This window comes from Melanaphis sacchari, unplaced genomic scaffold (assembly GCF_002803265.2).
Source record: "Melanaphis sacchari strain LSU unplaced genomic scaffold, SCAv2.0 Contig55_pilon_pilon, whole genome shotgun sequence".
Taxonomy (NCBI): Eukaryota; Metazoa; Arthropoda; class Insecta; order Hemiptera; family Aphididae; genus Melanaphis; species Melanaphis sacchari.
Window position 1 is genome coordinate 1006433 of NW_020271389.1, and position 12864 is coordinate 1019296.

The 12864-nt window shown below is 27.4% G+C and overlaps 3 protein-coding genes across 6 annotated transcripts; 1 reads left to right on the top strand and 2 right to left on the bottom strand.

Annotated features, from left to right (window-relative positions):
* Positions 1-250: 250 nt before the first annotated feature.
* Positions 251-1883, bottom strand: LOC112599844 (nucleic acid dioxygenase ALKBH1). Its single transcript, XM_025346920.1, has 6 exons — positions 1742-1883; positions 1552-1666; positions 1323-1476; positions 1044-1116; positions 639-835; positions 251-557 (listed from the first exon to the last, which is right to left on the bottom strand). Exons 1-6 carry the CDS (start codon positions 1838-1840, stop codon positions 302-304), a joined length of 894 nt encoding a protein of 297 aa, XP_025202705.1. The 5' UTR covers positions 1841-1883; the 3' UTR covers positions 251-301.
* A 2785-nt stretch (positions 1884-4668) lies between these two features.
* LOC112599843 (EEF1A lysine methyltransferase 1) lies at positions 4669-7627 on the top strand. 2 transcript variants are annotated; one of them, XM_025346919.1, is made up of 5 exons: positions 4669-4901; positions 4975-5122; positions 5192-5401; positions 5485-5611; positions 7539-7627. In XM_025346919.1, coding segments are annotated over exons 1-5 (639 nt in total). In that variant the 5' UTR covers positions 4669-4748; the 3' UTR covers positions 7540-7627. The 2 variants fall into 2 exon arrangements, with proteins under 2 accessions (XP_025202704.1, XP_025202703.1); XM_025346918.1 differs by lacking the exon at positions 7539-7627 and having other exon boundaries at positions 5485-5711.
* On the bottom strand, positions 6754-11679 carry LOC112599842 (regulator of G-protein signaling 7-like). 3 transcript variants are annotated; one of them, XR_003114972.1, is made up of 13 exons: positions 11260-11679; positions 10826-10973; positions 10670-10766; positions 10543-10593; positions 10354-10460; positions 8738-8789; positions 8184-8407; positions 7907-8127; positions 7708-7821; positions 7507-7650; positions 7220-7422; positions 7007-7099; positions 6754-6937 (listed from the first exon to the last, which is right to left on the bottom strand). XR_003114972.1 is itself a non-coding variant. In XM_025346916.1 (13 exons), exons 1-13 carry the CDS (start codon positions 11325-11327, stop codon positions 6872-6874), a joined length of 1563 nt encoding a protein of 520 aa, XP_025202701.1. In that variant the 5' UTR covers positions 11328-11679; the 3' UTR covers positions 6754-6871. The 3 variants fall into 3 exon arrangements, 2 of the variants coding, with proteins under 2 accessions (XP_025202701.1, XP_025202702.1); XM_025346916.1 differs by having other exon boundaries at positions 7245-7422; XM_025346917.1 differs by having other exon boundaries at positions 6851-6937; positions 7245-7422; positions 7507-7632; positions 11260-11678.
* Positions 11680-12864: the final 1185 nt, after the last annotated feature.

Genomic DNA, 12864 nt, shown 5'->3' on the forward strand with positions numbered 1-12864 from the left:
ATATGTTATGTAAGTTAAAGCAATTATGTTAAATCACATTTTTATGAATAGTCTATTTTTTTAATTCTAATTTAATGGTTATTACTTATTTTAGATGTTTAGTATTTATTATCATATTTATATAAATATATTAATAATACATTAATATATTTATAGATATTTGTGTACAATTTCATTACTTTAGTATGAAATCAGATATCTACCACAGTAAAAATAAATAGAAAGCTTAAATTTGTATATAAATAATTTATTAATTTGTATTGTTTAATGTTTGGTGTATAATTAAATTGAATTTACACTTTCAAACAACATTATTCACTTGTCTAACATTGATATTAATCCTTGTAACTTGCATATAGCTCTTAAAAGGCTCTTCCAACTCATTGTCATAATTAAAATGTTGATCATTTTTAGGTAACAGCACTTTTGGTACACCGTGGTAACATAATCGGCTTTCTTTGCTCATAATAATAGTATCCCCAGATCTTAAAAGTATAGCTACTGGTTTGTCTTCCAATGAACGTCCTCCAATAAGAAATATGGCACTTAAACCAAAACTATAAGATACATAGCCACATAGATATTAAACATTCAATTAATTTTATAGTGTAGATAGTTTTTAAATTCTTTATTTTTACCTGATTGACAATAGTGGAGCGCTTAGATTATACTCTGAGTGATCTGTATGACCAGAGAGTGTTGATGAAGGATGGTAAAAGTTTACAATAGCTGCTTCTGCCATAAATTCATCAGGGAATCCCAATAATTTTATGATGGTTTTACTAAGCTTAGATAAGTCCATTGGAAATTCAGATTTTGCGGTTTCAGAATACACCTTATTCAAAATTATAAGATAAAAATAATTAATCTTTTTCACTTTTTTAAATGTTTATGTTTTATAATAAATAATTGGTACACTTAAATTACAATAGGTTGAATTCTAAAAATGAAAAACTAAAAACATAATTTATAAATCAACATCAAAAAAGCTAAATCATTTATGTATAAAATAAATAAATAAATTTATCTATTTTTAAACTAACCTTTGTATCCCAATCATGATGATATCCAAGTGTGGCCCATCGTAATTGATCTCTAAGTTTTAAATTTCTATTCCTAAAAATAAAAAAAAAAACATAAGTAAGAATATTAAGTAAATTAACCTTATTAAAATGTATAAATAAAATAAAATAAAATAATTTTTTGAGTGTTGTAACTGTATAAAAAATATTACAATAGTAAATACATTTTTTGGCATTTCTGTTATGCATTTAATATTTTAACGTTAATAATTTATCAACATAAATTAATCATAACCTAACTCATTTGTTGTAGTCCACCAATCTTCTCCATTGTTAAGGATATGGTGTGAATCAATATTTAACCGATTTGGCTTCTTTGTGTAGTCTACAATGCATCGTTTCAACCAATATCTTTGACCAGTTGATGTAAATGGATTTTTAATAAATATTAAGCCTGAAAATGATAAAAAATAATACATATAAATCATACAATACTAAAAATAGATTTAATAAGATTTTGATGTTTTACCTGGAACATTTAAAACTTCATAACAATTCCAATCTGATATATTACTCTTTAAACCAAGATTATCTAGTATTTCTTGATCATTGTTAAAAAATTCTGATGTCAATATCTTAGGTTTCTATTGTAAAAGAATAATCATAAATTAATGTTTTGTTTAAATAAATAAATGTTATTAATAGTATTAAAAACTCACTATAATTTCAGTATTGACTTCATTTCCAAAGTCTATAATATCTGATTGTTGTTCTAGTGAATTAATATGCTTGTAAAGCTTAAAATATTCTTTAAACATTTTAAAATTAAATGAACATATTATTTTAACTTGACAGTTTTAAAAAAACTTTATAAACCTATAAATATAATATAATTGTAAAAGTTTATATTTTTTCGAAGTAAAAACTAAAAAGTCGAAATAATTAAAAAATTTAACATTCGTTTAAAATAAGTATTATATTGTTATTTGTTATCTGTAAGATGATAACTGCATAAACGTAATCAAAGTGATAAAAATTGGTGTTATCTCTTATTTGTTATATAAATTGATAAACTATAAAAATATTGCTAAATATTCAATTACCTACTGGTTATTATACCTCATAGCTCATACATCAAACATCAAACCCTGTAAATAAAGCTCAATAATTCAAAAAAATTACAAATAATAGCCAAGATAGTACTTAACAATGTGTTGTTATCGAACAAAATCATTTTTAGATAAAATTGTTTTCAAAAGCCCGTTAAGATTAAATTTTATGATCGGTTGTTGACCTTACAATTCCCTATACAATAACTTTAGTGCATTTTAAAATTTTAATAGTGTTTTTCATAACTTTACCTATCTGAATGTATTCAAGGTAAATTTTAACAGTTAGTAGAAACACATCAAAATATAAATGATAAATGTATTGATTCAAATTTAAATGATTATATATTTAAACGGAGTAGGTAATAAATTTGTGAATATTCTAAACTCATGATCAAAAACGCTATTGACTTGTACTTCCAAATCAGTTCAAATGTTTATATGTATGATAATATCCTAATTTTAAAAGTTAATTTTAACAATTCTATAGTATCTATACTGTTGCAAGATAATGATGGGTTCAACACTCCGTTGTTTGAAAAATATTTGCAAAGTTATTTGAGAAATTGTGTTATAGATAAATACTATTATTACTATTAAATGGTTTTATATTTTTATTACTAAATATTCGTTGCGTACGTGACAAGTAGTGAATTAAATATTTCAATTATCAACTTTGAAGATGGTTTTGGGTCGTTTTGAATAAAAAATTGGATTTAGCTTATGTTTTGAAAAGGTTTCAATTAAAAACTTTCAGTAACTTTTTTTATAATTGAGAAAAATAAACAAAAAAAAAAAAAAAATAAGGAAAAACGGGAATTTTTACGCTAAATCAGATTTCAATCTAATTGATTTCTTTATAACTCAAAAACAAATAACCACAAAAACTTGAAATTTTCCCCAACTACTTAAATTATTATTTTATATATGGTATAATTTTCGAAATATTTTTACTTTTTTAAGCTAATGTTGTCAAGACATGAAATGTATTACAAATTTTCTAATAAATAATTTGTTTTCCGATTAAAAATATCGAAAATGATAGTCTTAATATTATTTTATAAGATAGAATTTTAACAAAACCATAAAAATCGCAAAAATTAATAAATGTTTGCAGTTAGAATTTCATAAAAATCTTATTTTTTTTACTCAAAGTTAAGATTTAAAAATTTTTTTATTAGTTTTTCAACCTTAATATGTAAAAAATAAACTATATCGAAAAGCAAAAATAATTTTTTTATGAGCATTTCAAGTTAAAATATTTATGACATACGCCCTCAAAATAATTATTTCTCCTTGAACAATTTTTGATTGAATTTAGAATGTTCTCAGATTTAATATTCCGTTTAAATATATGATCATTTGAATTTAAATCGTAAGATTCATCATTTATATTTTGATATTTTTCTACAAAGTACTAACTGTTAAAAGTTACCTCAAATACTTGGATAGATTAAGTTATAAAAACCGCTATTAAAATTCGAAAATGTACTTGAGCTATTTTATAGAAAATTGTAAGGTCATCAACTGATCATTTAATTTAATCTTAACGGGCTACAGGGAACAATTTTATCTCAAAATTATTTTAGATCCATTACAGTGGTCAGTGACCTCTCTCGATATCAAGGCGTTATGGTACTACACTGGAAACTTACTGTACAGTAAAACGATAAATCTCCAAGTTTATTTGTTGGGTTATAGTCATTAGGTTAGTTACATGAAAAATAAATGTATTTATTTATTTATTCAGTTTTATTTGTTTCAACATATTACCTACATGTTCTTACAATAAGATGAATTTTTGAATTTATAAATATACAGTCCGGAAGTAATGCACTAATGCTTATAAATAATTATTTAAAAAAAAAAGTTATATAAAGATGACTAGTGGTAGGCGTAGTTTTAGTTTTGGATTGGTGATTTATAATACTAATTTAAAAGTGAATAATATGTTCTTTCTGTTTGGTTGTGTCTTTTATGGAAGTTTTTGAGTTGGTTTATTATCCATATTGACAGTAATAATTGTTTATTTCACATAAACCAAGGGGTTTATAGTGCCCCTATTTCTATTCTTATGAATTTTCATTGGAAATTTTATATTTATTTTAATTTTTGTTTGAGATGCGGCTGCTTATGCTGGGCATGCATAAGTTATTAGTAGTATTATTGCCGTGTTAAGTAGTTGAGAGAGCATATTATCATTTATAGGATTGAATGTTGAACTATGGTTTAACAATACGTTTAGGATTTTCAATCTAGTTTAGCCTTGGTTTATTATTTTGTTTATCTATATTTTCCAGCTTAGGTTTTCATCAAGGTAAGTTTTTTATGTTTACAAAAAATGTAATGAGAAATATGAGAATTAGATGTCAAATTGTCAAATGATATGGTCCAAATAGACCAAACAAAATGACCATGAAAAGAAAATAGTTAGGGCAGTATGTCGGGCCTTGTTTAATAGCTACTAGGCAATCTATCATACATATTCTTATCAATGGTTAAGCCAATAATAAATTGATAACTTCATACTACTCTTATTCAATACTTTATTGTTATTTTCAAAAATTGTATAGTGTGTGTTGTAGAAGTATAAATTCGATAAATTTTTTCATTAAATATGTCAAGTTCTGATGATGACTTAGATGCATTACAACTTTCAGCCGAAGCGCAGAAAGCTTTAAAAGAATTTTATGAAGAACAAAACGAAAAATTATTGTCAGATTGTGATGATAAAAAAGATGCAAGCGATTTAAAGTTCGACGAAGATTGGGTGAGTTTGAAATAATCTATTGTTATTTCTCTCTATTAATTTTTTGTAATATAAATTTAGTGGTTTGTTGCAGCAATTAAGCCAATTTTGGTATGATGATGAAACATGTGAGCGAATTGTTGAATGTGTTCATAAAACAGTTGGATCAAATGGTAGTGTAGCATTGATATCATGCCCTACGTTATATAAAACCTTTAAGAAAAAGTCACCAACAATATTAAGTATGATCAAGAATTGTATTATATGATATGTATTATGTAATATTTTATTTAAATTTTTTGATTTTTTAGTTAAACTATTTGAATTTGATAGAAGATTTAGTGCTTATGGTTCAGATTATGTTTTTTATGATTACAACGAACCAATGAAATTTGATGAAGAATTATTGAACAGTTTTGATTTAGTTGTTGTTGACCCACCATTTCTGTCTGAAGAGTGTTTAACAAAATCACTGCAAACTACAAAAGCTCTTACAAAACAACATGTTATATTGTGTACAGGTTAGCATTTTAGAAATTCTATTCTTATGACTTAATATGTCTTCAACTAAAATTAATTAAATGGTTTTATGCTCATTTTTCAGGGGAAATTATGGAAGAAATAGCAACAAAGTTACTAGATGTCCATAAGTGTTCATTTGAACCAAAGCATAAAAATAATCTTGCTAACCAATTTGCTTGTTTTACAAATTTCTCATCTGAACTTGATTAGTAAGTAGTTACCAGTTTCCTTAACTTCCACTGTGAAATTAATAAATCTGATGTATTCAAATAATTCCACATAATTACAGTTATTATACATTTATTTAACTATATTTGTTTTTCATTTTTTTTTTCGTTCAAAGAAATGTACCTTTCCTTATAAACAATTGTAATCTATAGTTTATCTTATTTTTAAATTTGGTTATTTCTGATTATCATACACATAATTAAGTTAAATAATAAAAATGTTTATCTCTTTAGTTTCTTTAATTTATGATGAGTACTGGATCAAGGTTTGACTATGGTCTCATAAAAAAAATGCCATTTATGTACTTACATATTTTAGTTAAAAACAAATTTATTATTAATTACAATGTATAAAATATAAAATAAATATTTAACTATTCAAATAATTCATATATTATAGTTCTATATCATATCTAGTTACCAGCGTTAGGCACTATGTTATGTTTATATATTTTATGATACTTTGATATCCATAATATTGAGGATCTCAGTAAATTGCACCATTTGTACTGGCGGTTTCTTCCGCACTGTTTATGTCATACCTATTTCACTAAATAAGTAACCATTTTATTGTGAATATATAATTCAATAACTTTTGAACTGTTATTTTGGTTATTGGCCTCTTTGGTAAATACACTTAAGTACATAAAAAAAAAAAAAAAAATAATATAAACTTAATTATTTCCAACAAATTAAACGTAATGCTTAATATAAACACATTTAACTTCTAATGGACTTCTTCTTAATTATCAAGGTATAAATAGATCTAAAATGTATACAATTCAACACATTAATAATAATTTAAATTTGACTAAACAACAACAATATCATAAGTACCTACACAAATTCCATGATAAAAGAAAATTTAAACAAATATTAATACAATTAAAAATAATAAATATATAATACTTATTATCGTTTGTAACAGTTATACAACAAAAATATATGTATAAAAAAAATGTCACCAGTATTTTATAGGAACATAAATTGTTTCAAACATTCAATTATAACTTAATAGTTAACATTTTCACAACAATATTATTTATAGTAATTTGTAATAATAGAACCAAGAAATTACAAATGTTTTTAAATAATACATATATAAAAAATAATAATTTAACCATCTATGTTATAAAAATTAAATTAAATTGCTTATAATTTATAAATAAAAAAAGTAAATAATGTTTTATATATTTGAACTGTATTGAATAGATACTTTGTATAATCTAAGTATGCATACCATCACGATGGACAAATATCTCTTTTTCCAGAAAATGATACTATAGACCTAATGCCTTTCATGGAAGTCTAGAAAAAATAAAATAAAATAAAATCTTATAATAACATGAAATAAATAAATAAAACAAAAACAGTTACCTTTTTCTTTGAAGTATTTAAATATTCTTTATACATTTCTGATCTTATATACCTCTGATAGCTATCACTTTTCATTAAATGGTATACATGAACCTGTTTAATAACAATTAATCTATAATATAAGCTTTTAAAATTCTACACTAATTAGTTTCTAACTAAATTGGAAGGTCTATTTTTTGTTTATCATGTTTTGAACTCCATTCTTAATCTTACATAATGAAAATGTGCGATTACATACGGCAGCAATATCAAATGCCCATCTATCAGGAGCAGACATGTTCTTTCGGCTCAATTCTCTTGACTGAGAATCAATGTTTAATGAATCGCCACTTAAATACTCTGTCCAGATTTCTTCGGCAGCTTGAGGCACTTCACATTGAGGCAATTTCTTAAGATTCTGTACTGCTTCCCAAAATCTTTTAGGAAAAATATATCCATAAAAACTGTTCTATACGTCTTATTTACTATTTGCAAACATATAATATGATGTATATTCTTACTTTAAATTTTCACAACTAAATTCTTTTTCCAGGAATTTTGTAAAATGTTCTTTTCCAGCAGGATCAGCTAGAAGTTCTTTTAAACTAAATGCCCATCGTTTTATTCTACGCACAGTAACTTCCTTCCTATACAAAAACAAAGAACTATTTTTAAAATGTGAATTGTTTCTAATAAACTTAACAATCAATAAAATTACGCACGAATGTTTGTCACAATCCCATACTTCAACATTATCTAGTAACCAAGGGTTGCCAAATTCTGGAGGTGTAAAAAATGGATCATATTCTGCATACTGTTCAAAATAGGTAATGTATCTAAAATAAAAATTATTGATAGTAAGTGCATCGTAAAATACCTTATTATATTATTATTTATTATCTACATTGAATCAATACTAACGTGTCTGCAATTTTTGATAGTTTTATATTACGGCGATCAAGCTTTAGTCGCATTGCAGTTATATCTTTTTTTATAGATTCAATAGTAGGTTTACTAACGTTAGTTTTTACAGGGAGCTGTATTGGTAGTGAGTTGTTAATGTCTCCATTTGCCAAAGTAGATAATTCTTTATACCTCTTTAATTTCCTATAGTCGATTTCTGTTGTTATTATAGTACCGGGCTATAAATAAATACAAATATTATGTTATATTACTTAAAAATAATGTAATTTATTACCATTGGTCTATGTACATCCCAAAATGCACGTTCTTGACTATCTAATATTTTTCTTTCCATGCGATCTCGTTTTTTATCAACTTTACTTTGGGCTTCTGCTTGTAAAAATACAAATTCCCATTTTCGAGATAAAACTTTTTGAAGTTTTGCTAAGTTTTCGGCTTCATAATCAGCCAATTCTAAACGCGTTTTATTTTGCATTGTCCTTTTGCACAGGTATACAGCTAAAAGATTAAAGTACTTATTATTTTAGATATTTAAATATTCTACATAAAAAAAATGTGTGTTTATTAACAATTGGGGTCACTATTAAAATAACTGAATTGATTCTTTAAAATTGTATAACCAATGCCGATACCAAATCTTTATCAAAATAATTACAGGGAACGGATGAAATCTTTAAAATTAATAACTTTTTCAAAGAATAAAAATAAAAATACATTATTCAAAGAAACAATAATAGTAATAATAGATATTAAAATTAATAAAATTAAAAAAATGCCATTTCTTAAAAGCTATAAATTATAATGTACAAAATACTTTTTTTATCTTACCATAATCTGTATTCTCAGGGTCAAATATATTTGATGGCCAGTAATAAGGAGTCTGTAATAAATAAATGAAAATATTTTTATAACTCAAAAATAATAAAAACCTTACACAATTACTAATTACTTATATTATAATAAATGTCTTAATTAAATACTAATATTAAATACCTAATCATATATTATACGTAACTTTAATGTATCTTAACTTTTTTTTAAATGTATACCTATTCCTAATATAATAAACAAATGATTTATTGAGCTATAGTACTTTAGTACACAGAAGTAAAATTTTGAAATAATGATTTTAATAAATAAGATCTTATTTTTTGTAGGAATAGATTAATGTTAAACACTTATCCTCTTCAAGGCATAACACTTGATATTTCACTCATTTTAATACAATTCATGGTAAATTAGATTTAAGCAAACATATTATATTAATATAATATCAATAATATATTTATGGCCACGAAAAGTTGAATTCACTTTATTTCTTAAATGATTTTTTTAATCTAAATATAAGTATATTACTGAAACATAATGATTTATGATCAATAATGAATAAGTTAATGGTTGATTTTTGTTATTAACTAAAATATACTAAATATTTGGCATATAATTATACCGTATTGTTTTCATTTATCAATCAAAATTTACTTTAAACAATCAATTATAATAATTTTTAATTCAATATAAATTTAAGTACCTTTGTTTATGTTTTAACTATATCATAATATTAACAAACAATAATAATAAATATAAATCATGATTTTGTTTTTTTAATTCAAAAAGTACAAACTAGATCTAATTTTTTACCCAAAACCTCCTCAAAGCTAATGATTGAAACATTTTTTTATTAAAAAAAGTCTCTCCAGTCACAAAAAAAAAGGGTTTGATCTAAAAATGTTTCATATTTCAATAATATATATTGTCTTTCTTCAAATTTTAAAGGGAAAAGTTATTAAAACTAAAAAGAGCTCCTCATCATTTTACTTGCAAACAATTTTCTTTATTACTTTAATTTTTATTAAATCCTATAAATTTAAATACATATTGTATAGTATAAATGATATATTATTGTATTGAATGTATTTATTTAGTGTAGAATTATAAAAATTATAACTTAAGATCAAATCAATACAATCAAATAAAAATTGTTTTACTAACCCCTTAAGACTGCGCATGGAAGATTAATAACAATTGTAGTTAGTTGTAATTAGATTTTGACCTTATGTTTTTTACTACATAATATATATTTTAAAGGATTGATCATCTTTTTCTATGTATTGATAAAAGTCCAAAAATACAAATTTATCTTAGTATTCTAAACATTCTAATATTATCTTTATACAATTCATTTTTATAGTATACAAAAATAAAAAAATACAACATGAAAAATATCCAAATGATACTTATGTCATGTCTCAGCCCTTAAAGCCTTCTAATCATTAATAGCTAATAATATGTTTTATAATAAACAATAATTTAAATATGTCAATATTTACTAAATATATTTATTTACTTTTTCATTTTTCAATGATGTTGAACATTAATAGAGTAATTATCATCAAGAGTTGAAAGATCACTATATGATTAATTTATTGTCACAAATTACTTACTTGAAAACGATAATAAGATCCATCGTTCTTCACATTCAGAAAATGATCATCAATTGGGAACAAGTAACCATGAGTGGACAAAAGATTTGCAAAGTATAACGCTTCAACTAAGACATATTGATATAATATATTAATATTAGTAACGTTTTATTGGGTTTATTTTCATTATACAATTGATTAAATCTTTACCTTGATCATCAACATCCACATTCTTCATTATCCACAATATCAAATCAGCACCTAATAAATAAATCATATCATATGATTATTATTATTGACTGTGCTGTAAATTAACAAGAAAGTGTGAGAAAGTTACCGGTAAACACAGATGGCACTTTAGCTCTGAACTTGTTGACAGTACGCACAGGGATGCCGGTGTTCTCATCCTGCATACGATCCATCAGTTGTTCCATCTGAAAATATGGGGTTTGAGTGGCAAATACTCCAATAGGGGAAATATAAAATAGTATACTTTTTTGTAGACTATTTGGTGCTGAGTAATATTGTCTAGGTTGGTCATAGAAGCCGCCGTGAGTGACACGGTCGGTGTGTCGACGGGCACATTTCCATCAGTTTTTTGTTTCTTCCGTCTGGCGGACCGCTCCGAACCGATGACCAGGCTGAGGACATGTAAAAAGAAAAACGAGTGAACATCATCAACCGGTGAATAATGCGCAACACAGTCTACGTTTTATATTTTAATACAATTAGTAATATATAATAACATTCTAGCTGGCGAGAGTGTGATGAGTGCGACGAACATCGCGACTTTGATTTTGGGAGTGGAGGGGGGCGAAAGGAGTTTTGATGGGCATGTGGGACGCATCAATCGACGATAGGTAGGTAGGTATACACCGTATAGCATCATATATCACAACATCTTTCGACGCATCCAGAGGTACGTACCTTTGTCCCATGGCTTTAAATATGTAGGAACATAGTATCCCTATCGGTTTTAACAGGACAATTAACATCTATGACGCCCGTGTGTGGTGACTGCGTTCATTAAGGACACGACGGACAAACACGTCGGGCGGGGGACGGTTATGTGGCTGGCTGGTTGTCGGTCGGTCCTGGGCGAGCGGGCTGGCTGGCGGGCTGGCGGGAGGGATGGAACGTTGCTGGTTCCGCGTTTGCGATCGCGTAGTGTACTATTGTGTGTATACTGTGCGCGGTACGACGGCCACCGTCTACGCAATGTGCATGTTGTGTACGACTGACGGGTAGCGGTGGCGGCCGCGATGACAATAATATTATTCGCCCCGCGCCGGAACTGACTCTCGCGAGTCGGCGGCAAAGGGATCGGCGCGGCGGACGGTCGTCAAAGGAGAGACTAGAGAGCGCGCGCGCGCGCGCGCGAGCGAGCGATACGACCGTTGCCGAGCACGAACGCCGATCCCGTCCGGCAGCGGCGCGGAGACGGCACATCTTTCGAGACGACTCGATGCTCCGGCGGGCTAATTTTAAATCAATACCTACTCGGACAGTCAGACGGTGGAGCGCGCGCTGTTGGACGGGCGTGATCCCTCTGGGCCCTCCGGCTTCCCCCTACGCGGGCGCGGTGTGGGTCGGCAGACCCGCGATCGAGATTTCTCGACGATTCGAGCACTGTACGCACGGTGTATATAGTGACGGCATTAACAGCAACAGCGTAATTTATTGATACCTAAATAATAAACAATCGTTTATACTTCGTCATTCGCGTTCACAAGACGTCTACTCCTTAGTCTTAAGTATAGGAACTCCTATTTAGATCCTATCGGCACGGCCTAGAGCGACAAAGTTTTGGGGGCGACAGGATTTGGTAATAATCGAAAACTCTCAACAGAATGTTTAAATTTAAATCTCATTTAGGATTAATGGCCTTCAAACATTGAAGTTAAATATATTTATCCCGGGTATATCATAAATATATATTATATACATCAGGGGCGACTCCAAAGGCTTGGTTGGGGGAGGGGGGCTGAGCCATAATATTTATAACGATATCGTACTATAGTAAATTATGTATGATTATATATAGTTTATTTATACTTCATACTTCATAGTATAGATAACATTTTATAATACCCCTAACTGCACACTTGTACGTGTCTATAACAATGAAAGGTATAATAATGTTGTTTTTAATAATATATGTTTTAGAAATACGGGCTCAGGAGGGGGACGCGGCCCTCACACTCTGAAACCGTCCCTGATATTTATGCGTAATATGTGTGTAAAATGTAAATGAATATGAGAATACAGTTTTCTAATCGATATGTAGTAACTCCGATTGCCGATTGTGTACGTACTTAGAATATATTTGTACTTCAATTTGAAATGTATACGAATGTATGTATGGTATTGTATGACGTTCTTATTCTTGCTTCAAACAAATATAAAATTATTACATGTCTATATGTCGACTGTAAATAGTACTATTATAGTAGGTACCTACTACCTACCGAAAATCTCCATTGTTTGTTAATATTGAAGTGAATTAATTTTTGATTATTTTAAAGATGAAAT